Genomic DNA, 27,485 nt, shown 5'->3' with positions numbered 1-27,485 from the left:
TTCATGACCTTCAAAGCTCAGTTAGTGGCACATATTGTTCCTGATTCTTCATGGATTTATGTTACGTATCCCCAGTAGGCGTGGAAGGACCTTTCAGGTATTGGCCACCTTTTATACGTTCTCTCTCTCTTTAAGTGCCCAGGCTGGAGAGAAGCACATAGTGTTTTGGTGCTTAGGCACTACAGGCGTGGGTTTGAATCTTGACTGCATCATGCAATATCTGTAGGTGTTAGGCAAATTTTTTAACCATTTTAGGCCTCAATTTCCTTATCTAGGAAACAAAGACTGATAGTAGATCTTGACTCACAGGGTTATTGTGAGACTCAAATGAACTATTTTCAGGAATTCCTTAGCATTATTTCAGCCATGATTACATATGTCAGAGATGGAGGGTATTAATGACCTCTCTGTATCCATGTTTTCCAATGTGACTCTTCCTATCATGAAGTGGACTCCATTTTCCCATCTTTGAATCTGGGCTGGACTTATGACATTCTTTGGGCAATAGAATGTGCTAGAAGATACTGTGCTAATTCTCAGTCTACATGTCAAGAGGCCTGGTACATTTCCACTCTGTCTCTTGGAACACTTGCCTTTCCATAAAGAACACAACCAGGATAGCTGCTGGAGGATGGTAACCTCATGGAATAGAGAGGAGTCCTCCCAGTGCAGGTTCTTGCAGACCAGCCAACCTGCCAGATGGTTACAGATCCGTGAGTGAGTCAGCCAAGATCAGGGAACCCATATGCTTATGAGCAATAGTAAATGCTAATTGTTTTAGCCAGTAAGCTTTGGAGAAATTTGTTATGCAGCAATACCTAATTGATACAAGTTACCTAAGAGAGAGGAAGGACTTTGCCTGTTTCATTCACTGATATGTCCCCAATGCCTAGAACACTGCATCACATTCACAGCTGCTTAATATATGTGTTGAATACATTCCTGAATGTGACTATAATTGTTGTTATCATGTTAAAGGGTCACAGTGATTAGTAAATGAGATAATGCTGGGAAAGCATTTAGTGTTCTTTCTGGTACATAGTAACTTCTCAATAAATGTTAGCTATTAATGGGCTGATAAACAAGGACAGGTTAATTGATTAACACACTATTTATTAATACAAAACTAGCTGGTGAATAATGCTAAGGCCAGTGAATGAAGCAATCCTCTGTTGTTCAGAAAACCTAACATGAACCACAATTGGGTTTTAGCTTATAATGATAGATGGATAGATAGTAGATAGATGGGCAGATCATAGAACCTGGAAACCCAGTAAACAAAATTATGTAAGAACTCTTCTTAGAATCCTGGAGCTTGGAGCTAAGGTATTATCCTCCTACCTTTTTTTCTTTCTGCCTTCCTCTCCTCTGCTACTTTCCTAGCACCAGCCTACCATGTGTTGAGTTTCTAATTCCTCTCAGCATGCTGCTTCCTTCTCCCACTAGCTGCTGGGGAACCCTTGCCTCTGTGGCACTGCTATTGACCGTAGGGGTAGGTGGTGTGCCTGGGAGCAGGACATGGGCGTGAAGCCTGGGGTAATTCCTTTTTAACTGCATTATGGGGCTGATCCTTTTCATCCTCGCCAAGCAGAAGGCTCACCCTTTGTAATCTCTCAGTGAGCTCGTTAGTTCCCAAATTACATTTGGCCTCTAGAAAGATGAACACATTGTACCTTCTCTGTGGGACTCATTATTTCCATTTTAGAGACTGTCATTTACGAAATTCTGACTTTCTTTCATTTTGTATTTACACCAGACAAAGCTAAGAATATTGTAATTGTCTGTGATGTTTTGAAAACACTTGTCATAAACCAAAGCCAAATGCCGATTAATGTTAAGTGTTTTGAAGAACCAAGCTTTTGGCTCATTAACTGGACTTGAATGGCATTACCCATCAGCTTCAAGTTCTGATAATTGTTCATCAGAGATTGGTGCTAATTTAGTAATAATGGTGCTGACAAATTTGTATGTTTTCTCCGCATTGAATGTTATGCACACATAAAGACTAGTGTGTCTACCAGGCCCTGAGTGAGAAGACCTGGTCCCAAATTTGCCACAATATGGCCTTGGGAACATCAGCTAACCTTTCCCAGTCTCCATTTATGGGCTTGATGAGGTGATCTTCCGTATCCTTCTTCACCAAGATTCTATGGTGTATTATGTAGGTTGGTCTCGACTTGCATAATAAGCACAGATTCATTTCAGGAAAGGCACAGACATTGAGCACAACTGACATACATGGAATATGAGCAAAGATGTCAGTTTACTTCCTTTTCTCTCTGCATCTTTTCTATATTAAGAGGGGAAGAAATGTTCCCTGTTGGGCTTGTAGGATAAGCCCTTAATCAAATGTTACATACCATCTGTTTGAGACAGTATTTGGTAAGTCAAACTCAAGTAGCTATAATCACTGTGGAATCTGAAACTGTTTCCTGTTATCCTGTCTATTTTCTGAAGCAGAAGGGAGGTAGTCAGGCTTCTTAAGCTGGTGCAAAACAGTAATACTCTAAGGAAGAAAGATACTTGTTTTGAGGTTCATACTTTGAAAGTGCTTATTGAATTTGCCTTTCTGTTTCTCCCTAGATATTCTCCCATTTATTTATACTGTCTCTCCTCCTCCCTGTCTGTATCATAGTTATCTATGCCCTCAGCATGGCTCACTGTCTTCCTCTCTATTTCCATTTCTTGGCATAATCCTTGGGGATTTCAGCATACATGTTGATAATTCTACCCTGGCATTAGAAGAGGACCAAGCCAAGAGATGTCAATGTTGGCTCAAGGTCCTATTGCTGGTTCATGCCAGAGGATGATAGATTGTCATGAGGATTAGTTCAGACAATGCATATTAATAATGTGCCTCATGGAGAGTGGCCCCATGAGGTGCTCCCCAACAGGTGTTAGAATCAAGGAAATACAGAGCTCAGTCTGGCTACCTGTCCTGCTGTCTATAACTCTTAGTTCTCATAATTTACTTCTCTAGTTGAAAGACTATGAAAATAATTTCAAAAGCTGCCCTACTTTTCCTTCAAACATTAGACACATTTTCTTAAAGGTCCCTTTTCTACCGGCTGGGTAACATGTAACATACCTTTTTTTTTTTTTTTTTTTGAAAGGCTAGGGTCATTCTCTGGAGCCATCAGCCATTTCTCGCAGGTTGGGGAGGTGGTGACAGCCAAGCAAATGGTGGAGATCATCTTGAGTTCACCACTGGTCCAAGTCCAGGGAGTTGGGTTACTGGGATATGGGCACCCCCATAGATCCAATGTCTTTCAAGATATTAAGTGTCATGTAAACACAGCTCCTTCACTGGTGCTCCATGAGTGTTGTCACCTGTCAGAAAGCGATGCCCCAGGCTGTTTACTTGATGTGGAGACAACACACCACATCTTCCTGGAGCCTTTCAACTTCTTAACTTCTGATCTTGGACAGCAGTGGTGCTACAATATCTATAACTACCAAAGAACATTGATGGAAGAATGTGGGATTGTTGGTAAAGATTTGGGGTCTGGAGGTACGGGTTACCCAAAGGTCTTGCTTAAGGGATAGAGCCTGATAGTCTAGCCTTCGGTACAAGTTCTGTTGTGTGTATGGGGAGAGCTATGTTCTGTGCTGGTGCCTGCTCCAAGGCTGTGTCAGTTCTACTTTAAAAACCAACTTAGAAGGTGGATGCTAGGCAGGCATTGCGACCCCTCACCTCAAAGATGAGAACACTGAAGTCACGGGTCTGGCCCAAGGTCACCCTGCAAAGTCTTACTGGAGGCAGAAATGGAATCTGAGCTTCAACTCAGGAGCTAACTCTCACTGCTATTGCAGCATGCCATGGCCAAAGTTACATGGTGAGGTATTTAAACCTGAGAGCCAAGTTCTGGGTTTAGGTTACGCCTTTCTATTCTTTAACTTGGCCTTCCAAGGCCACTGCTGGGTCAGAGCAGCTCCTTGTTCTGACCTGTTGGTTTTTCCTTAGACTGAAGAAAGTTACCATACTTCCTGGTCCTGTCTACAGTAGGGAAAGGTGGGACCTAAGATCAACATGTGGATCATACTCCACTCAAGTGATTGCTCAAAACTGTAAGAGCAGGGAGCTGGAGTCTTTGTCTTTTAACCTTATTAAGCAGAACTGGTCCTTAATGGATGATTTGCAATAATGGAGGTGATTCAAACAACCATTCCCTGTCCTGGGTCCCTGTTGGGGAGGTAGCAAAAGGCTAAGGCCTAAACGTTGAGGGTAGAGTGTACTAATTCAAATCCGGACTCTGTTGTTTTCTGGCTGTGTGACCTTAGACAAGCACTATAACCTCTCTATAACTCAACTTCCTGGTCTGTAAAATGTGTAAAAATAATTTCTTAGGATGATGTCACCTTTGCAAAGTCCCTGTTACATAAAGAACATTCAGGAACTATTGGTTTCTTCACTCCTCCTCACCCCATGCACATGTTGAATACAGTAGTCATATTTTGAAGATCATAATAAAAGAATAAATGTTATGCCTAGTAAGCTAAGTAGCTATAGAGCTAGCAAAAATTAGGTCTTTGAGTTTAGTAGCTATGCCACAAACCAAGTATAGATTTCTTGTTAGTGGGCTTTAAATATGTTAATGAGAGAATGTGCTCCCTGGATGGAAGCACAGTACAATATTTTGTGCCACTGGAATCCATAAGTTGTGCATTGCAAATGAATAGAACTTTTCATTCTTCTTACACTACAGGGGTATTTGATCCACAGGGGGAAAAAATCTCTTCATGTGAAAACATGTGATGTATGCTACATCCTGCAATTTTACTTAGTGATAACTTGAAGTGAAGCTTTTTACATAGAAGTTTTACGATAAAGGATTCAGAAATATAAAAATAATTAACTACAGGATAGATTTTACTTTTGAATGTAATGAGTTTGAAATGATGACTGCAAAATACTTTCTACAAATTTGAGATCTTTGCATTTTACTGTATTTCTCTTTGTTTTCCTCTCCAAATCAAAAAGCAAATCTCTTCTCCCCACTTTATGGACCACTATATAAATTTAATAGAAATATCTCAATTTGTAGTACATTTAGATTGACAGTAGACAAGAGGAGCAGATACAAAGCTATGTGGCATAGTCTTACCCTCAAAGAATTTACACTCTGGTCAATATTTAGATGGGCAATAAACCCAGCCAGAGTAATCAAAGGAAAATAGGCTTTTCTCTCTCTGTCTTTATTTATTTATTTTTAAAAAGATTTATTTATTTATGATAGACAGAGAGAGAGAGAGAGAGAGAGAGAGGGAGGGAGGGAGGCAGAAGCAGGCTCCATGCCGGGAGCCCGACATGGGACTTGATCCCAGGGCTCCAGGATCATGCCCTGGGCCAAAGGCAGGCGCCAAACCACTGAGCCACCCAAGGATCCCCTCTCTCTGTCTTTATATGTCTGAATGTCTGAATGAGAAGCCAGCTGATGTTCAACCTAAAATTGAATACCAGATTATTGAAAATAATTAGTTTTTTCTCCCAAAAGTCAGAAAAGAGATTAAAGTGTGAATATTGTTTTTAAAGCTGTATATTAAGAAAAAGTATATAATACTTCTTAATATATATTATATATATTATAATATATATAAGGAAAGAGTAACTTATTATATATATATATATATATATATATATATATATATATATATATATTTCAAGTAGAAAACATAGTGAATTTTCATTTTTTTTATCTACCAGAAAAGTGGTGCTACCCTTGTGGGCTATAACATTATAAGTTCTCATTGGTATACTGATAGGCACAGTGCCCTTCTAGTTCTGGATGTGGAAGGTGATAGTGTGCCCATCAACTATGTCATTAGGTATATTAAACATCATGTGGGTATATACAAGTAACAGGTATTCCTTTCAGCCGTTTCCCAGCTATGGTAAAAAAGTATTTCATAAGAAAGGAAAAGGATGCTCCCAATGTGTTGTCAACAGGGTATGAATTCCAAAGTATACTTCTTTTATTTATTTACTTATCCACTCATTCATTTATTCACTCATTCAACCAAGATGTATGTAATACTCACTATATTCCAATCCCTCTACTATATGCTGAACTTCAGAGATCATGTGATACCATAGCATCTTAGATGAGCTAACAATTTAAGCAAGAGTCTACATGGTCCACAGATTTTCAGTGGATCTGAGGTTGGACTTCAGGGGATCAAGAAATTCCTTGAAGTGAAGTGCAATCATTGACCTAAATTTTTGTAGATAAATTTTTCTAAGACAAGGACCCATATCTTTCATCAGATTATCAAGAAGATCGAGATCCCAAAAAGCTAAGGAGCTACTGTCCTGGAAGGGAAGAAAACCCACTCCTGGCTTCAAAAGACAGCCATTGGCTCTATAACCCTGGCCAGAGTCCAGGTAGGAGGTCTCCCATGTTCCCCACTCTGGGGCTCCAACATCAATGTGTCTCTACCTCTGAATCTCTTTCTTCTTGCTCCTAAGTTACTCTTTCCTTATATCTTCACTTTGAATTCCTGATAAGGGATATTTGATCAGCCCTATAAGTCCCCATAATTTCTAATGGGGCAGAGCCTTCTTGCCAGGACACCCCGAAGGTTTTGGGCTCCCCGTTGACTGTTTTTGGGTCAAGCAACAATCCAGCTTTAATCAGGATGAGGGGAGGTGTCACTGGGAACAGATCATGGCCACTGCTCTATAAGGCCTTGTCTTGGAATCTTCCTGGGAGAGACTGTAGGTGAGGATGTTTCCTGAGAAGTTAGTCTCCACTCTCAAGTATGGTTGGATGGATTTAGGGAAATAAATTGGACCAAGCTATCTGCTAACTTACCAGATCCCTCTTGGAATAGGTTAGTCAGATGACTGCTTGTGTTTAGGAATTGTTTGGCCATGGGATATAAGAAAGCTAATTGTCTCATGCATATTTAGACCCTAAAATTCTGGCCTTATTAGTCTTAGCTCAACCAGACTAAACTTGTAATAGTGATTGTGAAAAGCACACACCCTAGCACAGTGTCTTTATTTCTGGTCTCCCACAAACTCTTACTTGTCCCAAGTCAGGCACCAGGGATCAAAAGACAGATAAGACTTGCAACCTGTCCTTGCAGAGATCACATAGGAATAGAAGTTATATTGTTTGATATAAATACCTGAATTGAAATGGCATTGGGCTGGGAGCCAAGAAGCCTGAATTCTGGTGCTGACTCTGTCACACATTTGTTGCATAAGTGTGGCTCCATTATTTAAAGGCTCTGAACCATATTAATTTTAAAATGGAGATAGTAAAACTCACTCTGCTTGGCTCTGTGGTTGTCAGAGGGACTAAATAAGATAATACATGTGAAAATACTTTATTTTAAATTGCTAAGGCAAAACAAGGCTTTAAAAAATTATTGCTTTAGTTTTGGGTATTATTGGCAGAACCGAACCATTCATTACTGGCGCCATGCTAGTTCCTATCATTAAATACATTCTTTGTCCTCTCAAGGTCTTTGTGAATAAGTTTAAAAGAAATCTGATCACGTTGGAAACGTGCATTTTAGTGGTATGCATTTGGTTTCAAAGAACATCTGATAAAGGCTTTAAAAGTTTAAAAGTACAAACTGAATATTAAAAACACCAGTTAAAAGTTAATGAAGCAGGGCCCATCAGGTAAGAGAACCTATTTACTGAGGGTGAGACAGCGCTTCTGTCTTTTGTAAGAATTTTCTAACTCTCAGAGTTAGAAAAAAAAAATTCCAAAGGGATTGATTGGTACAGTGCCTAAAGCCTTATTAAAGCTATACAAGACTTTCAACCATAGGCATGCTAGGTTTCAGATTGATTATGATTTTAAGTGATTTATTCATGCCAAGTAAAGTACATGAACAAAAGTTCCTTTTCTGATTTTAGTCTGGTAAGATGATCTATGAGTTGGTCATTCACCTAGCAAAGTAACAAGGGCTTTCTTTTGAGGTCTTTTGATTCTCTGCATGTCTTTGGTATTGTCTGAGCCAGTGAGGGCCTAAATTGTTTATGTTCTTGAGTATTACTGAACTCTCTGTCTCCAGGCTCCCCAGGAGGAGTGTAAGATCCTTGGGGACAGGAACTGTGTTAAATTCCTAAAAGTACTTACACTACTGTAATGAATGTCACATTGAGAAAGTGTAAGCCATATCAAGGTGGAATTCTAAGCAGGTGATAGTTATCTGTTTTTGCCCTTTCTGAGTCCCAGAATCTTGTTGATAATAGTCAGGGACCAGGCATCTGTAGCACTTAAAATGGCTCCTTGATCTTGGATTTTATGAAGTCAACAAAAGGATATGTTGAAAATGACTAAGTCTGCCCATTGAAGTGAGGATCATATATAATTTACTAATCATATTTAGAAACCAAGAACTAAAAAATTACCATAGTGGTGTTCACCCCTAATTACTCTTACCTCAGAAACTGGCAGAAATGTTCAACCACCATTGTGGTTAAAAAGTTGGGCTCTGGAGTCAAGCAGGCTTGAGTTTGAAGTTTAGCTCCACCACTAATTAGCTGTGATCTCGGTCAACTTACTTAATTCTTCTTCTTAATTTTATTTATTTATTCGTGAGAAACACAGAGAGAGAAAGAGGCAGAGACACAGGCAGAGGGAGAAGCAGGCTCCATGCAGGGATCCCGACGTGGGACTCGATCCCGGGTCTCCAGGATCATGCCCTGGGCCGAAGGTGGCACTAAACCGCTGAGCCACCCGGGCTGCCCAACTTACTTAACTCTTCTAAGGCGGTTTTGCCATCAGTAAAATGGGGATTATAATAATATGTCCTTGATAGAGGCTGTTGGGAAGATTATGAGCTGATCTATGCTAAAGTTCTTGGCAGAGTGCCAGGCACATGAGTTGTGATCAAGGCCTGATAGCCATTTCCATTAGCCAAGGGATTGACTTTTGCACTGCTCTAGGCTGAAGCTCATTTCATGTGCCCCTAATTGTCCTTATTTCAAGGGCTTTGTGGGTCTTCTGCTCTTGCTTCTTGCTTTATTAGTCACTACAGATTGTTCTCTTTATTTTTGAAAACCCTGAGAAAGGCTGCATAATGAAGGTTCCTGTCTCTGAGAGTCAGGCCTATCTCATTTATCAGCTATATGCAGGGTCAGAGTGAGTGTGCAAACCACAGTGATCAGAGGGTTTAAACCCCTGTAAGCCAAAAGGACTCACTTTCCCCTGGGAATATAAGCTGAAAACAGATTTCCTGTCATCTCAGGGCTCATGATGCATAGTACCATTAAACAACTCAGCAGCAGGGGCTCTGGACATTACAGTTTCATCATTTCATGCCCAAAGCCATATGGTAGAAGGCAACTTAACTCTGAATACGGAAAGTGCCCCATTAAATGACTGCCTTTTAATGTAACAATCATTAGCAGAACATAGATGCTGACTTCAAGTAGAGGCTTAAGGATGAGGTGTAATCTGGAATGCTCTTTGAAGCTCTTTACTTTGGAGGTATGCCTCTGTTTCAGTTGACATCTTACTGTACTTTTTGGCATTAAGGATCATTTGCTTCATAACAACAGTGGTTTCTTATTGGGCTGGTGTACCAATGTTGCAGCTAGATGTTAGAATCCCACCATGTGCCCTGAGCTTTATCCCAGACCGAGCTAGTTGGCCAGGAGAATGTTAAGAGAGGGAATGTGAATCATCCCAGGTAAGCTTATAATAGGTTGATACAGCTCTGCTGTGGGAAAAGCCTAATCCCTGGGAACGTGGTATCTTACCTACAGCTGCCAAACTGGAGGAAAGTGGAACTCTCTCTGAACTGATGCCTGTTCTTTGCAGAAGTTCCAAACTTGTACCAGTCTTTCCTCAGCTCTCTTCCCCAGCGCTGTTGGCATGCTGAGGGCTTCTAGATTCAGGTCAAGGAATCATAGTTACATCTTGTCCACTAGGTTAGTATTACACACGTGTCAGCTAATCAGAACTCTCAAGCATGGAGAAATGATGATACTCCCTGAGAATTTTAATATAGCTTAAAAATTTCATATGGTTTGTAATGCTGCCAGAAATGGTTCCCAGTCTCACTAAACTGAACGTCCCTAGAGAGTGGAGACTGCTTCGTGTTTGTACCTGCCCCATCTAGCCAATGGCTGACCCACAATACATGCTTTACAAGAGTGGATGGATGGATGAAACATGTGGAATGGGCTAAGGAAGCTACCTTAGTTTCCTTAATTCACCTTTGATGGAAGAGGCAGCATGGAAAGGAATGAGATGCCTTACTAGAAGGGCAATAAATACCAACAAAGCAACATGGAAGGATTAAGAGAAGGTGAGGGGAAGACAGTGAAACCAAAAATAATAATAAGAGTTTGGTAAACAGACACTCACAATGAAAGATTGAGAAACAAAATTGATTTCTAAACAAAATGTTAAGCCTATTCTTTGTATGAAAGAAATCCTGTAACATCACTGACGGTCCTTTTTCCAGTCAAAATGCTTTTATCTCTGTTTCAAAATAGTGCCTTTATTTCTATTCTATATTTTAGTACACTTTAATTCTTTTATGAAGGCAGTAGGTGAGAAAAATGTTCTTTCCAGAGAAAACTACACACCGGTAATCATTTATTCATTAAAAGCAGGATCTCCGGGATGGCTGGGTGGCTCACTGATTGAGTGACTCAGGTTGTGATCCCAGGGTCCTGGGACTGAGTCTCACATCGGGTTCCCCGCAGGGAGCCTGCTTCTCCCTCTGCCTGTGTCTCTGCCTCTCTGTATCTCTCATGAATAAATAAATAAAATCTTTTTTTTTTTTAAAAAGGATTTCCAAAGTGACATATCCAGACCACCCCATGATAGATTTCCCTGGAAGCAAGAGTGCCAATGAAAGTGTAAGGTGAATTCAGTCCCTGAGCCCCACAAGCTCTAAAGTTCCTATAAATATTTCACTATGCTCTAATAAAGTCCTTGTGTTTTCCTAGGATGGAGGATAGCATAAATTTCCTCTTTGCTTCTAGCAGCTTCTCTAAGAACATAAGAGGAATTAAACTCTAATACCTTGATGGTGGTTACTGAAGATTTAGTTGCAAACCATCAATTACTCCCAACCCCACCTGACAAGTATTAAGTGAAGCCATCATGCAAAGTTATAATTAGAGATTGAAAATGCTGACCAGGAAGCTCACAGGGCCTTTCAAAATGCTCCCAGAAGCTTGCCCAATTTCAAAAGGCTACTGGGAGAACATAATTAAAGTCAACAGGGGGCGGGGCGGTGTGGGGGGGAACATCTAAGAATTTCAGCGGGGTAGAAGGGAGACAGCCAGAAGCTTGTTCCCCCAGCTTTTCCATGAGACTGTCAATGAAAAGCTACTACATCATCGGAGTGAATAACATTCAGATTCCCTCTATATCAGATCTTTGGGATGCAAAGTTAAGAAGCTGAATTCTACCCAGCAGAAAAGCTGAAGACTAGTGCCCATATAGGAATAGTTTCATTTATGAAGAATTAGAGAGCGGGGCCCAAGCACATCCCTAAGTACTTGTGGAAAATTTGCCACAACTTAATGAGATGGTAGGGTTTTCATTTCTCTCACCCTGAATGAGAGGCCTGTGACTTTCAGCACTTTAGGTCTCTATTGTGATGCACAAATGCATATACAGGACCGTGTGCTAGGTACGACAACGACATGGGACACAAAGACTAGCTTTGCCCTCGAAAGTCACAATCTAATGGGAGGGGAAAGACACCGGATCAGGAAAGTGATTGAGATGAATATAAGGTGATGGGGATTGGAGGAGAGGGCAGGTACACAGAGGTGAAAAGAGATGCTTCTGTTCGTGGGGAAAGTTGGCTGTTTGGTGCATCCAAGGGCATAGTGCAGGTTAGGTCAGGGGTTCCTGACCTGGAGGTCAAGGAGAGTCAATATGTGAAGGCACTGAAAAGAAAAATGGCTTCCCTTTAGTTTTACCTCCTTTCTCTTTCCATGGCGCCCTCTAGTGGTAGTGGCAAAAAAGCCAAGAAAACTTAAATAATAGACTTGTAAAATGTACATTTGCTGACTAAAGTAATGGTGAATAATTTGGTCTGTTTAAAGTAAGACATATGGGGCATCTGGGTAGCTCAGGTTGGGTAGTAGGTTGAACGTCTGCCTTCGGCTTAGGTCATGAGTCCTGAGATTGAGTCCTGAGTGTGGGCTCCCTGCTCTGTGGGAAGTCTGAATCTCCCTCTGCCTCTCCTCCCCTCTCTCTTTCAAATAAATAAATAAATAAAATCTTAAAAAAAAAAAAAAAAAGACCTATGCCACCTCTCCATTGCAATGCTGGAGGCAAAGAAAGCCAAAGCCAATGTAAAGCTCTTGACTTTACACCTTGGGGTTTTTACAGTGAGGAACAATGGGCAACACGATTTTTAAAAGGTTAACTCTATGATAACAGCACCATCCAAATGAACCTGAAATAATGGATTGCCCTTACACTTCCAGCAAAAGGTTTTCTACATGCCTTGTTTCCTAATTCTTCATTTACAGCAAATCCTATAGAACCATGTTGGGAAGAATAGGAGCACCCAGTGGAGGAAGAGTGTAGTGATCAATTAACGCTGTCTGCCAATGGTGTGGGAAGGGGTGGGTGGCAGCGTCTGTGCTATGTATTTGCCAACCCTGGACTGGGGCATATTCTCAGGCAGCTATGTCTACGATGTAACTGTAGCATATAAAGCCAAAATTCATTAAATTGTAACTCCTCTGGCATGAGATAATTGTGGTTTTGGTGACATATCTAGAGAATTTTCACAGACTTTATCAATACTTCCTAACTATGACAGACATGGCTTGGTAGATATTAATAGTCTTGGGCTTAGACAGATCTACTCCATTGCAGAACAAGATGATTTATTTGTATTGTTCGTATCCTGGAGTATGCATCTTTCAAGACCTTTATATTTCCTATCTTCTGGTTTAATACTGAACAAATGCCATTCTCATTGCTAATCTGATTTCTGGGACAGGAAGGATCCTGGTTAATTGAAACCAACATTATTGTTGCTGGAAAACTATGTCTCCAGTGAGGATACCAATAGTATCTATTTGATAATACATTGGCATTTGGGGTTGTATGCTAATTCTTTTTAAGTGTAAATTATAAAGGGAATGATCACTTTTGGGGATTTGGTTTATGAAGTTTGTCAGTTTGGTTACCCTACAGGGGATGCCCACCCCAAGAAAATTTTCTCCGGCAAAGCTCTATCTTCAACAGTAATAGGGGTTGGCTGACTTGCTTGTTGGTGATTGACTGTTGATCAGTGTTCTCAACAGCATCAGTAACAAAACTGGTCACCACTGCTCTTAATAATAAATGATCTTATAGTTGGTGGCAAAGATGATTCAGTTACACTGATAATATTTCTTTTTCGATAGCATATTTCATAAGCTTTTTGGGATAAAGATGTGATTGCAGGCAGAGTTGGATTTGGGGCACAGCCAAGATTTTGTTATTAGTGGATTTTAATAGCCCTTCAATAACATTTTCAATGAGTTAACATCATTACTAATGTTAGAGCTTAATTACCTTCTGTGTTTAGCAGCACAGTAAATAAAAACTATAAGACAAATAGCCTCATATTGCAGAGAATTTAACCTAGTTGGGTATATAAAAGATGAAAGTAATAATAACAATACAAGGTAGCATATACTTTATTACATATATAATTAAATATGTTTGTTGGAGCTGCTCCTTCTGGCTTACAAGAGCCAATTGCTAAATTTCCCAGAGTTTTATAAACTGGTTACTAAACACAGGCATTAATAAAAATTAAATTATATAAACTTATAACAAAAGAAACTATATTAAAAGCAAAGATAGTTAATAGTCAAAACCCATTACTTTCTAATCATTTTACGACATTTTACTATTAGTTCTATTCCCAACTGAGTTTAATGACATCATGTTGGTGGCTCGAAATCAGCCACAGTGGTAGTATTTACACCACCAAAATTGACAAAACCAAAATTTCCTCCCTTCAGCCCCAGCCAGTTGTGAAATGTTTTCCTGCACACCACTGTATGTAAACATTGAATAGGAAGAGTAGCTCTGTCATTAGTCATTGAAGAGTAAGATCACCTCAGGTTAGGGAGCCAGCGAAGTAAATATATATATATTTTTTTCGAAGTAACTATTTTAAGTTGGGCTCTGAAGCAAACTTCTTTTTAGTGGGTCAGGACCACCCTCAGGGACATTTAGAACCATGACACATCACAGAATGCCCTCATGTCCCCTAACATTTCTATACAGGTGAAACCAGGTTAACATGAATATTAAAAGCCTCTTTGAAGGTGGAACAAAGTAAATTTAAAAAGTAACAGTAAGCCTACGGGCATGTGTGTGTGAGAGGCTGTGAGATGGCATACAGCAATCTTGCTCACTCTGGCTGAGGGATCATAAGACATTGAATACCTGGGGTGCTGGCCAGAAAGGAGTTAAAGGCCTTTCTGCACTGAAGGCCCAAGGACAACGTGTTCCTTTGATCATGCTGCCTAACGGTAAGAGAAAAAATAAATTTAAATAAAAAAAAAGGTACTCTAATAGAGAGGGTGTGTTTAGGTGGTTCCTCGAAGTGGGGGAGGGACAGTCTTTGAACTAGCACCTGGATCATTGTTCTTTCCTACCCCAGATCTTTGCAGACCTCTTAAAAGCATCTTGGGACCTCTCCTGGCTTGCAAGTACATGCACTCTCTTTCTTAAATAAATAGATAAATAAAATATTAAAAAAAAAAAGCATCTTGGGAGAGATCAGGGACAGTTACAGGTTTTTTAATCAAAGGAACTGTTTCTTGATGTAAAAAAAAAGGCTCAAGAAAAATAAATAAAGAGCAATAATGGCAGAAATAAAGTGACAATGGCAAGCATTAAGGAGTTTTGGAAAAGTAAAATAATAAAAAAAAAAAGCTTAAACTTTAATAACTGGCCAAGGAGTAGGCCAGTGTGAGTTGTAGTCCTGGGAGGACCATCATGGAGCATAAGAAGGGGGAGACAGAGGGAGAGGAAGACTCCAAGGACACAGACAAGATCCATATGTCACTTGGGGCTGGAACTGATGTAAAGTGAGGAAAGGCTGTTGATTTCATGAGATCCTCATCAAAAGAATATAGATACCATATTTCATCAATGCTGAAGGGCCCATTTTCTTATAATTCAACAACTTTGAAATCAGGATGCATCATACAATTGATGGTATCAGAATCACTGTTGGTCAATGACAGATAATGATGATGGTTGTGGTACATATGGAAACTTGGCATAGATGTTCATATTGTGGTTCTATGTTGTTTAATAAATACCTATTTGTATCAAATAAATTTAATATAACAAAAGATGAAGATTTCTAATAAGAAAATGGGGAGTCATGCTTTAATTGGTGTTTTGGCCTCTTTTTTTTTTAAGATTTTATTTATTTATTCATGAGAGACACAGAGAGAGGCACAGACACAGGCAGAGGGAGAAGCAGGCTCCCTGCAGGGAACCTGATGCGGGACTCAATCCCCAAACCCTGGGATCACACCCTGAGCCAAAGGCAGATGCTAACGTGCTGAGCCACCCGGTGCCCCGGTGATTTGTTTTGTTTTGTTTTTTTCTCTATGATACATTAAATAATGATGTGTCTTATGATCAATGGTACCTTACATTCAGTAAAATATAGGTTGATTTACCTAAATTAACCGGTAAGTCTGAGTCCCACTTACATAGTTTTCAGGCTTTTCATTGAACACCTCTGTTGAACCAGAAATGTGAGTTAGATTAATCAAAATGGTCACCCAGAAGTCCCTGTTCTGTGTTCAGAATTGGCCACTTACTAAAGTGCCATTTACTAAATTTGGCTGTTCATTTACAATCATGCATGTCCAAACACAGACTGTTTTGGCTTGGTACTACTGGATACTAAAGGTTATAATTACATGTAGATAGCTGAGTTTCTGGGCTCTTTTTCTTCACATCAAAGAATTAAGCCACCGTCTCGTCTGTCTTCTTTGTGGACTGCCAGTCACTATATCAGTGTCCTCTAATGTAGGTAGCTAGGAGAAATCACTGTCATTCGGTACCTTCTCCAAAATGGCTCTGCAAGCAGAGAGAATGGTATGCATAAAGGTCATCAGAAGTGACAACTGTGTTTGGGAGATTGTGGGTCTGTCGTTTGTCTGGAGTGAATCCGGTTTGTGTGGGAGAAGAGTAACAATAAAGATGGTGAGTTCAGGACAAAAAAGCATACAGGGAGCATTGACATTCACATACAAATCAGCACACAGAGAATCTTTTGTTAAATAGAATAAGCAGGCTAATGAGGGAAAAGGAAGCTGCCAGTGATGCAAAATTCTTGGCAATCTTTGTCAAAAATGAGGGCTTCTATTCCAGGTACAAAGTTGTGGGGGCATAATCCATTTCCCAGCTGGTGACCTGTTTTATTTTTCAGACAGGATTGGGGAGAGGAGGTGGGAAACCTATCCCCTGATGGCACAGCAGAGACAGAGGTAAGGAGAAGGGGATCCAGCTCATTTATTTCCCTTTCATTAAGCCCCTGCAAAAATAAAGACTAAGGATTTAATTGCACTGTTTGCTTCTATCTCTAGAAAAGCTGAATTAGTAATTGCATTAACTTGTTACTAAGCTTCGCTCTTATGGGGTAATATAATTTTAACTACGGCTTCCTAATTATAGGGTTTTCATTATTCTGAAAATCCCATTCAGCATGTGTTCCATTTTCACTTTTATGAAGTGCTTTGTGGGAAAATGGGGGCCGTGTCTTTGCAAACCCAAGCTGAGCTGAAGCTGTGTCTTGCCCCAAGCTATTACCTCCTGTGAAAAGCAGGGCGCCACTGTGATTTTTATCTTCCTTTGATAAATAATGCTGTTGGCAAAGACCATATGCTCTGTCTCATGCTGGAGTTCTGTGGCACTGCACAACAGAGCATAATCCCATCAAGTTGGTGATGGTTTTTATTGGGGGTGGAAATGGGAGAAGTAATGATAGTCATTAAAATCCTGCTGCAAATGACCTTGGGCCTTCAGACCACAGTTAATTTGGGGTATGTCAAGGATGGTTCACTCCCAAATGCTGTCTGGAAGGGATTGCCCAATATTCCTTGTTCTTTCTGAGGAGAGCTTTGCATTTAAGGATTACAGAGCCAGCAGAAGTCAGCAGTAGGCCTTGGATCTACACTACCTCTTGCATCTACGCCATGGTGGTTTTGATACCTTCAGAAGATCTTCTTTAGGGGAGAATCAAAGTGGAAGCATACAAAACCAAGTTCATTCATGGAAAGGTAGTAGGAAATATCCTCGGGATATTCCACTCCAGTTCAACAAATACTAACTTTACCCTAGCTGGATGCACACAAGTGCTGAAAGCTATGAGGGATTTGGAGAATAAAATGGTTACTTTTCTATGGGAACTACTCCCTGGGTAAGGAGGTCTCTATTCACAAGGAGCCCTGTATTGCAAGGCAACATGTGATATCATGTGTGTGTTAAAAGAGAACTGGGTTGGTGAAGAGGATATAAATTGGTTCAAGACTACAATGATTTGAGAAGCTATACCTGGGGTATAGGGAGAGAAAGATGTGAGTTAAACTTTTCTGAAAATTCCACAAAGGTGACCTGAACAAATCATTTAATCTTTTTTGTCAGTTTTATCATCTTTAAAAAGAGGAGGAGGTATCTGAAAGATTATTGATAGGGCAAAGAACTCAATACATCTCATTGGAAATCTGAGATTTTAATAAAGCCCTGAATGCTAGCAATGACTGGACAGGCAGAAATGGGAGGAAAAGAAATTCCAGGTGGAAGGAATTGCATGAATAAGGACTTGGTAGCAGGAAAGTGCTTTTCTGGTTGGAACATATAGTTTGTGTTGGGGTGTGTGTGTGTGTGTGTGTGTGCGCAGGGGCTGTATGCACGTGCTTTTTCTTTATGAAGATAATCTCCCTTCATCCTCTTCACTTAAAACAGCTCCCTTAGAATATTAAAAAAAAACACAGACCGAGGCAAGTCTTTTCTTAGGTTACATCACAGAGATATTTGCACAAAGAAGGGGAAATAGATGATTTTTAATTTCTTGACTCATGGAGTCATGCTTGAATGATGACCCAAGGGCAAATTGAAATTTTATAGCAGTTATCTTAACTAAGGGAAGACGCTGTCTATAGTAGGTGGTCTGAATGCCAAAAAATATATGTGTATAGTCTGGCTCTAAGGTAGAATTCTACTTATAAAAAGACTATAGGAAAACAGTAAGATTGATTGACTGATTAATTGATTGATTGATTTATGAGAGAGAGAGCAGAGTGAGGGGTGCAGAGCATAGGGAGAGGGACAAGCAGACTCCGGGCTGAGCAGAGCCCAACATGAGACTTGATCTCACGACCCTGAGATTATGATCTGAGCTGAAATCAAGCGTCGGTTACTTAACCACTCAGTTGGCTGTTTCTGTGCCCAGAAAACAATAAGATATAGTATAAAAATTAGACTAGATAGAATTTAATGATATTAACCTTACACTTATTTAGCGCTTTATAATTTACAGAGTACTTTCTTCATTACCTAATTTTATGTTCACCACTAACTGGGGCAGGGAATATTTCCAATATTACATCTGTCCCAGATGTGGAAACTGAGGTTCCAGGAGGTCAAGTGACTTGCTGTAAATTTCTACACCCAACAAGTGCTAGAATTGGAGCTTAAAGAGTCCAAAGACTCTTGCTCCAGAGTTCTTTCTAGCACACAGTGTAGCCTTAAAAAAGTGCAGTCAAGGGCACCTGGGTAGCTCAGTGGTTTAAGCATTTAACCCTTGATTTCAGCTCAAGTCAGATCATGATCTCAGGGTCGTGACATCGAGCCAGCACCTCCCTTCTCTGCTGGGTGTGGGGCCTGCTTAAGATTCTTTCTCTCTCCCTCTGCCCCTCCCCCTCCACTCCCTACCCCCAAAGCTCATGCCCTTCTCTCTCTTAAAAAAAAAAGAGAGAGAGAGAGAGGTTGTAGTCAGTCCACCACTCTTATTTATTTATTTTGTTTTGAGGAAACAGATCCATCCTGAGTTGAAGTGGTGCATTCATGATCACATGTTCGATGGCTGCATTGGACCTCAAGCCTGAATTTCTTAACTTCTTGCCTAGTGCTCTTTTCATAATGCAATGCCACTAAAGTCATGAGTTTGAACTAAAAGCACTGCAGAATTTTTTCTCATGATACTGACCCCATAAGACAATGCTGCTATGAATGTCACGTGGTAAAATTCCTATAGGTAATTTCAAGGAAATTAGAGCTAAAATGTATGACACACTTACTATACATTGAACTCTTTAATTACTTCAAGTGAATTAACTCATTTAAATCCTCCAAATACACTCTGAGGTAACTGTAATTATTATCTTCATTTTGTTATTGGGAAAACAGGTACAGAGAAGTTAAGTAATCTGGCCAGGGACACACAGTCAGAAAATGCTGGGCTGGGATGCAGATCTAAGTAGTAAGGCCCCAGACCCTGAGCCACAGGCACTCAGTTATTAAGCCAGAATATACCAGTATTTGGAATTCAAAACTGAAATGAAGTCACAGCTTAGGAAACCCCTTTAACAGATTGAGTAAATTAATAATGTAAAAGTGGTATAGGGCAAATGTTCAGACCAATTAAGCATATAAAAATGCTAATTATATATCATATTATCTAATCAGTAGCTAAGTACATCTACTACTTGGTTCCTAAACCCACAGTAGGTTTGGAAATTATATACCATTTCATTTTTGTTGTTATTATTATTTTTATTTTAGCGAGAAAGAGCAGAGGAGGAGGAAGAGGGAAGGGGAAAGAATCTTAAGCAGTCTTCATGCTCTTCATGGAGCCTGATGCAGAGCTTGTTGCAGGACTGGACCTCATGACCCTGAGATCACAACGTGAGCCGAAACCAAGAGGCAGCCACTCAACCAACTGAGATCCCCAGGTGTCCCTGCCATTTCATTTTTAAAAACACAGTCTATGCATTGCATTTTTGCTCATTCAGATCCGCAATTCTGTTATTAGTCTGAACCACAGTGGTCCCTCTTGTCTTTAGAACACCACTCCAGGGTTCAGTGGAGAGAGCAGAGGGAGCACTATTGAGCACTATCTTTGGAGTCAGGCCAGCATCTGGCCATGTTATTGTGGAGGCCAAGAAAAATCAAGGCCATCCCACCTAAAGTTTAGCATTAGCACAAGTGCAGCCATCTTAGGCCCCTGTGAATGAGAGCTGAACTTTATGGGAAAAACTGCAGAATGTCCTCAATGTCCTCGGCAGGTAATCCCATATCAGAAAGACAACAGAGCCCACACCCGTGGTAGAAAAAGTCCCATATTAGAATGAGAACAGAGCTCAATGGCCTCAAAAGCCCCATATCAAAATGTAAACAGAACTTGAGAAATTCCTCTACCCCTTCTGAAAATCCCCTAGACCAGCCTATAAAAAAAACAGCTGTAACCCACTTCGGGGTCCAAGTCCCTGCTCCGCTGTGTCGGGCACACTTGGACGGACCCAAGCTCGAGCTTGCTAATAAACCCTCGTGCGCTTGCATTGGTGTCGGCTCCTTGGTGGTTTCTCGGATTCGCAATCTTGGGCACAACAGTTATCTTCTGTTCCTTAGGATGAGACTCAGATGCTGTCTGTAGAGTCTATAGCCAGTACAAACTCTCAGGAAGTCCTTTCAGCTTTGTATGTTCAGAAGCAGAAGGTATGGTATAGTTTCCCCCCTGGCAAGAAAATTGTACTCATTAACTGACATTAGGCATGGTAAGTGAACAGAGACCCCTGAGTCTCATAAAGCCTTTGCTTCAATGTGCTGCATCATCTAGGATGCCCCTCTGCATGTGCAAGAGTAAGCTCTTGTGAAGAGCTGATCACTCTAGAGTCCTTGGGGGAATGCAAATATAAAGCCCGCTAGAATTACGACAAAGAAAAGGCACCCTCACTTTTCATTCCTTTTTGTCCCCTTATTTCCGTAAATGCAAATTCTACCAACAACTTTAGCAGCTTAGTGATAGTTCATGAATTACAGGAACACTAAAAGCCATTGGTTTGCTTCTTACTTATAAAAGGCAACGAACAACGTGAGAGGTGTCAAACTTTTCCAGCTACATCTGTCTTCTCTTTCTAAGTAAATAAAAATAGGTAATGATAATAATAACAACAGGTTATTGTTTATTTGGTTCTGGTGATATGGCAGGGACTGTTGCCCTATGATTTTGCTTGTGGCCTTCAGAACTGCTCCATACCACAACCACAAGAAGTGGATGTCCACTACCTTGGGAACTGTGACAATGGCCGTCAACATGACATAGCTATTTGGACTTAGAACTGAGACCCCCCTGTGTCAATATGACTTAGCTATTTGCTCCATTATAACTTTGCCTGAGAAAGATAATAATATAAACCAATAAATAAGTTCTCTGTTTGTTTCAGGAAATTCCTGCAGATAACTTATCTGAGATAAGAGTCTGTTCACCCTGAACAAATTTCTTGTTCTCAAAGCACGGTTACCCATCGAAACTTGCTTTAAGGCCCTCACCTCCCTGTACTCACAGATCCTAAACCATAATGTCAGGATCTTAGCCCAATTCTGGGCAATTCCTTCCTTGAAATATTCACTTGAAGTCACTTGAACCAAGACCTCCAAACCCTATCCTATCCCAGAATATCCTATTCTGAACTCCCTTTCCTGAAATGCTAAGACTTTATCAAGGTGATATCTCCTGCATTCAATTATATGATAATATTTCAGGGAGTTCTTATTTTGCAAATGAACAAGAGAAGCCTAGAGAATTTCAGTAATTTATTCTAGTTTATCCACTTAGTTAAAGGGTTCCTATCTGGAACTATTTGACCCCATCCCTTGTTCCTCGTCGCTTTGCTACTCTGCCTTTCAGTTGAAATAAAAGTCCATTTTTTTTCAATTTTATCTCTGAACCTATTTAACTTTCTAAGACTAAAAAAAAATTCAAGCGGGACACCTGGGTGGCTCAGTGGCTGAATGTCTGCCTTTGGCTAAAGGCGTGATCCCGGAGTCCTCGGATCGAGTCCCATGTCAGGCTCTCTGCCTGTGTCTCTGCCTCTCTCTCTGTGTGTCACTCATGAATAAATAAATAAAATCTTAAAAAAAATTCAAGCAATGGCCTAGTCTTTGTAGTTACTGTGTGACCTTATGCATTTAATTGGCTACAGAAAAATAACACTGTATTTCAAAATAAACCACAGCAATGGTGACCCACCAACATTCTCTAAATGAAGGATGTAAATTAAACAAGAGCCAAGAGGCCAGAATTATAATTGGTGTAACTTATAAACTGTTAGCAAGTTATTCAGCTGGTCTATTCATTTCCTACGGTTGTCATAACAAATTACCACAAAGTTGATGGCTTAAGGCAACAAATATTTATTCATTCACAGTTCTGAAGGCCACAAGTCCAAAATCAAGGTATCGGCAGGGCCAGGCTCCCCATGGAGATTCTGAGGGAGAATCTGCTCCATGCCCGTCTTCTAGCTTGTGGTGCCTCCTGACAACCCTTGGCATTCCTTGTCTGGGCCTTCATAACCCCAATCTCTGCCTTCTTGTTCATGCAGCTTTCCTTCTGTGTCTCTGTGTCTTCTTTTCTGTTTCTAATAAGGACATTTGTCATTAGATGTAAGGCCCACCTGAATTCAGAATGATCTTATCTAGGGACCCTTATCTTCATAATATCTACAAAGACCCATTTTCCAAATAAGGTCACATTCCGAGGTTCTAAGTAGAAATATTCTTTGGGGACCATAATTCAACCCATTATAGCCAGTGAAGCTCACTATTGACTCTGTTATTATTATACATAATAGTGTATAAAATTAAAGTGACAATCAAAAATAATAATGTAACAATAATGTACACAATAGCTCATTTTAAACAGATGCTGTCTTTGGGGTGCCTGGGTGGCTTAGTCAGTTAAGCGTCTGACTCTTGATTTTGGCTCCGGTCATGATTTCAGAGTCGTGAGATTGTTCTCCATGTCTGGCTCTGTGTAGGCATGGGGTCTATTTAAGATTCTCTCTCTCCCTCGCCCTTAGTCCCTCTCCTAAAAATGTTGTCTTTAAAGAAATCTACATTAAAGATTAAAAAATCTACATTAAAGCACCACAAATTAATTAATTAGTGCTTAATTATAGGAGTGTATGCATGGAATTTGTAAAAACCTTATTTGTAACATTGAGTGATGTAGATACAATGGTTTTATGAACAGATCAGTTTTCAAAACTGTATCAAAAGCTTATTTAGAGCCTTTTATGTTTCAGGAACTGGGGATGTACCAGAATGATAACGATCCTGAAATGGCTCTTAGCTTCTCCAATCTGCAAAACAGAGAAAGGGGGAAGGAAGAAGATGAATTGGTAACTTGGTGGCCAGCCCCACTTTCAAATCTTCAGTGGAAGAACCTATTAAGGCTCAAAACACATGAGTCTTATAGATGCTAGCAAAATTATTTGTGAAAACACTATTGTATTTTCTTCCTTTCCTTACTCTGACATTGATACTATACAAGAGTAATTTCTGAACTACAGAGCTTAGTAAACCAGAATTTTTCACACTTTTTGGACCCTGTAGAAATATCTTTTACATTGTGGTCCAGTATAGGTATCACTAAAATAGGCTTCACAAAGCAATATTTACCCCTAGGACCACGAAGCTTTTGGATATTTTCTATTACATTGTATTTTGCTAGTGATCTAAATTCAAATCGCACTAATGGATAACCACAGTTTCTTGAATAGCATTACTCACTCCATTTCCATCCCTGCACATATTAACAAGATTTCATAACAGGTGGATTCTTGCATTTTGAGCAGTAAATATTTAGACATAGTCTCCTTTATATGACTTTGGTAGAAATAATATTTCTGGGTACTTGAGAGACGTAGTTCAATAGTTGGGAAATCTACATGAGATGATTTTATATTTCTTGTACATTGTTAAAACACATTTTATTTCTGAATATATAAAAGCCTTTAAAATGTTAGCAAATGACTCTGTTCCCTCCATAGACCATTTTTTTCAACTATCCTGTGGTAGGTTTAGGCTGCTCATGGCTTTGGGTGGCCGTGCCACTGACTCTTCCTGCCTCTAATGATCTTATAATGCTCAAGTCCTCCTCTGGCTTAATCACTCAGTTTCTGTGGCTTTATTCCAAATTTGTAGAGGAGAGACTCTGGTTGGTTCAACTTGGGCAGGTGTTCGTGACTGATCTGGTCAGCACGGACCTACCTGAGTGGGCTCCTGTGAAATACATGGCTGCCCTTCCATAGGTCTCTACGAGGGTAGGAAGCAGGCAGGGTCACAGCAGAAGTAGATGACACACTAAAATTGGGAAAATTGGAGGAGATTTTTTAAAAGGTGATTTATAATAGTTTAAGCAGTGTATAAGAACATGTAAGAAACTGCCAGGGTGGGTAGAGCAGTATCTTTGGGCTAACGATCATAGGGCACCATTACCACTCCTAGGCCCAAAGGGCAGTGGGAAAGAGCAGAGACCAGAACTTGGGGGAAGAGAGCTGGATAGAAAGGCCTGGTCCACAGCAGCGTGGCCTTTGGTCGAGGGATACAGCCAGGCCACAGTGACTCCACAGGGAAGGCACCAAAGGAATAAATACATCAACATCACTCTCCTTCCTCCAATTTCCTACCCCTATAGTCCAACATGACTGGAAGGAAGCCAGAGGGCAAGGGGGGGCACATCGCTGTGGGTCAGGACCCAGAAGCAGAGCACAGGGGTGAGGTAGGAATCTGGAGGAACAAATGCAAAATATCTTGAAGCCTAGCAGGTGTGGACAAGGAGGGAATGATTGGCCTCTCAAATGTAGGAGGGCATCAAGAAAGCTTTCTAGAGGTAGAAACATTTTTGGTTTTATGTATTTCCACTAAAGACGGAAGGGCACCCCCAACATGCCAGGCACTGTTCTGAGTGCACTGTATGATTTCACCTATTGAATACCAAAATACCCTTCTGAGGTGGGTAGGATTGTCATCCTCATTTTGAGGGGAGGAAGATCCTTTTTATTGAAGTCTAGCATACATACAGAAAATTGCAGACATGAGGGACACCTCAATCATTTTCACAAAGGCAACCACTCAGGTCACCTATGCCCAGATAAAGGACAGAGCACTATCAGCCCCCCCTAGAAATTCCTTTCCAGTCCCCACCACCCTCAGTGGTGACCACATTCTACTGATGATTTCTGCTTATTTTTTAATTTTGCACGTTGACACCGTAAAGCCCTGACTCTCTGGTGTGACATTTTTGCTCAATGTTATGTTTGCAGCAACAGTGTTATTTTTTAAAAATTGTGGTAAAATATACCTAACATAAAAATTATCATTTTAACCATTTTTCAGCTTTATTGGGACATAATTGACAAAGGCTGTATACATTTAAGGTTACACCTTGATATTTTGATATATGTATTCATTGGGAAATAATCACTACACTCGAGCTAAGTAACATACCCATCACCTCCCATAGTTATCACTTTCTTCATTTTAGTTAATTTTAAGTGTACAATTCAGTGACATTTAGAACATTCACAATGTTGTGCAACTATCACCACTAACCATCTCCAGAACTTTTTCATTATCCCAAACAAAAACTCATTAAACACTAACTCCCTATTCTCTCCTCCCTCTGGCCCCTGCTATGCTGCTAAGCCCCATTCTACTTTCTGTCTCTATGGATTTACTTATTCTAGTTACCGCATATTAAGTGGAAGCACACAATGTCAGTCCTTTTGTGTCTGGGTTTTTTCACTTAGCATAATGTTTTCCAGGTTCAAATTGTCATCCTCATTTTTTAGCTGAGGAGACTGAGATTCAGAGTCATTAAAAAAGCAAATGGTGAACCCAGGATATGAACCCAAGCAGTGGAGCTTCAGAGCCTGAGAGCTTGGATGCTTCACTGGGCTGTTTATCAATGGATCTTGTATTTGCAGAGTCAATGATAGGTATTTAAGTCATGAGACAGCTGGTTGTCTCTGACCACTTGTCAGAGTCTACCCACCCAGAGTAAGATGGCTTGAAATTCACGTTATGTCTCCTGTGTTACAAAAGAATGAGCTTCTCTTTATCTTTCATATCTCATAAAAGGTTAAACTTTTTTTCTCCTAGTTGTAGACTTTTAGTTATCTGTTTCTTCAGTCCCTTTCACTCATGAACCTCTGTGATTTCTCTGCTCCTTTCCTTGAGACTGGCTTCCCACTCCAAGATGTCCATGTGGTTGTCTCAGCTCCCTGTTGAGTGGAACTCATCATCCTACCACTCGTAATTCTGTTCAGTTTGCTCAGATTATCAGTTGGGTGCAGAGCCTGCTGTTGACATAGGAACTGGGACAGTACCCTTTGAAGCCAAAGATGCCAGTCTGGCTACTGTTAGGAACAGGGGAGTTGGGTTGGCAGACACCAATCTGTCTCAGCCAAAGTGAATTCAGGGGCCAACAGAGCCTGAGTCCAAAATCCTCCCTGTCTTTGAAGCAGTAAAACCACAGAGAATTCATGCATATTTACAAAAAGACCACATATGCCTGTCTTTTCCTGGCCAAACCCCCTGAATTTCCACATCTCAGAAAGTTGGATGCTGAGAAAAGGCAGGTAGCCAGAGCTATCTTGGATGGCATGACTCAGCTACAACAGAGCTCTCCAGCAAAGAGATGTCCTTTGAATGCAGGAATGATGTAGCATTCATAAAATTAAAAAAAAAATCATAAGTGGATTTTTTAATTTGGAAATTTTTTAACTATAAGTTGATAACTATCACCCAGTTAAAAAAATTATCAATTTCTACCAACAGGCTTTCTTTGTGCAATACAATGAATTATATTACCTTTCTGGTCCCTTTTGTCAACAAGGACAAGAGATAATCTAACCAAACCGCTGGCTTCCCTTCTATTTAATCTTTAATATTTCAATGTCTTGAAGGTCAGTCCTCCTTGCTATCTATGCTCTTCTGTGTAATCTTATCCAGGTACAGGGCTTTAAGTGCCATTTCTTGTCAGATATCACTTGCCTGTGAGTAAGAGATCAACAGAATTGTCTGAAGCAAAATGAGAATTTATCAATTTACATAATTGTGAAGTTCGTTTCAGGAGTGACAGAGTAAGAGAGCCTCAATGTTGCATTAGCATGTTTCCTGTCTCTCTTATCACTGGACTCTGTTTTCTGCCATCTTGACCTCATTCTCATCAGGCTATGGCCCCAAGGTGGTGTAAAAAAGAAAAAAAGAAAAAAAGAAAAAAAAAGGTCCTGGTAGCCCTAAGCTTGCATTGCACCAGTTTAGCAATCATGCCAGAAAGAGAACTCTCTGCTCTTGATTGTTCCATCAAAAATTCTTTAGCTAATTCTTACTGAATCAGCCTAATTCACTTGAGCATCTCTTAAGAATCACCATGGCCATGTGGATGGCATATGCCGATTGTTCAGGCCTGGGATCCTGCTTGCTACCTGACCGGCAGTCATCCTC

The 27,485-nt window shown here is 40.3% G+C and overlaps 1 protein-coding gene across 2 annotated transcripts in view; it reads left to right on the top strand.

Moving 5' to 3' along the window:
• EEA1 (early endosome antigen 1) overlaps positions 1-27,485 on the top strand; it is a 411,681-nt gene that overhangs the window by 158,860 nt on the left and 225,336 nt on the right. The window contains exon 5 of one of the 2 annotated variants that reach the window (XM_049093901.1): positions 16,409-16,462. In XM_049093901.1, coding sequence (XP_048949858.1) covers positions 16,409-16,462 — 54 coding nt within the window. Of the gene's footprint in view, positions 1-16,404; positions 16,463-27,485 lie in introns of both variants that reach the window. The other variant, XM_049093902.1, reaches the window with a different exon arrangement.

The sequence above is a fragment of the Canis lupus genome, chromosome 15 (genome assembly GCF_003254725.2).
Source record: "Canis lupus dingo isolate Sandy chromosome 15, ASM325472v2, whole genome shotgun sequence".
NCBI lineage: Eukaryota > Metazoa > Chordata > Mammalia > Carnivora > Canidae > Canis > Canis lupus.
This window is presented reverse-complemented; position numbering and strand designations above follow the sequence as displayed.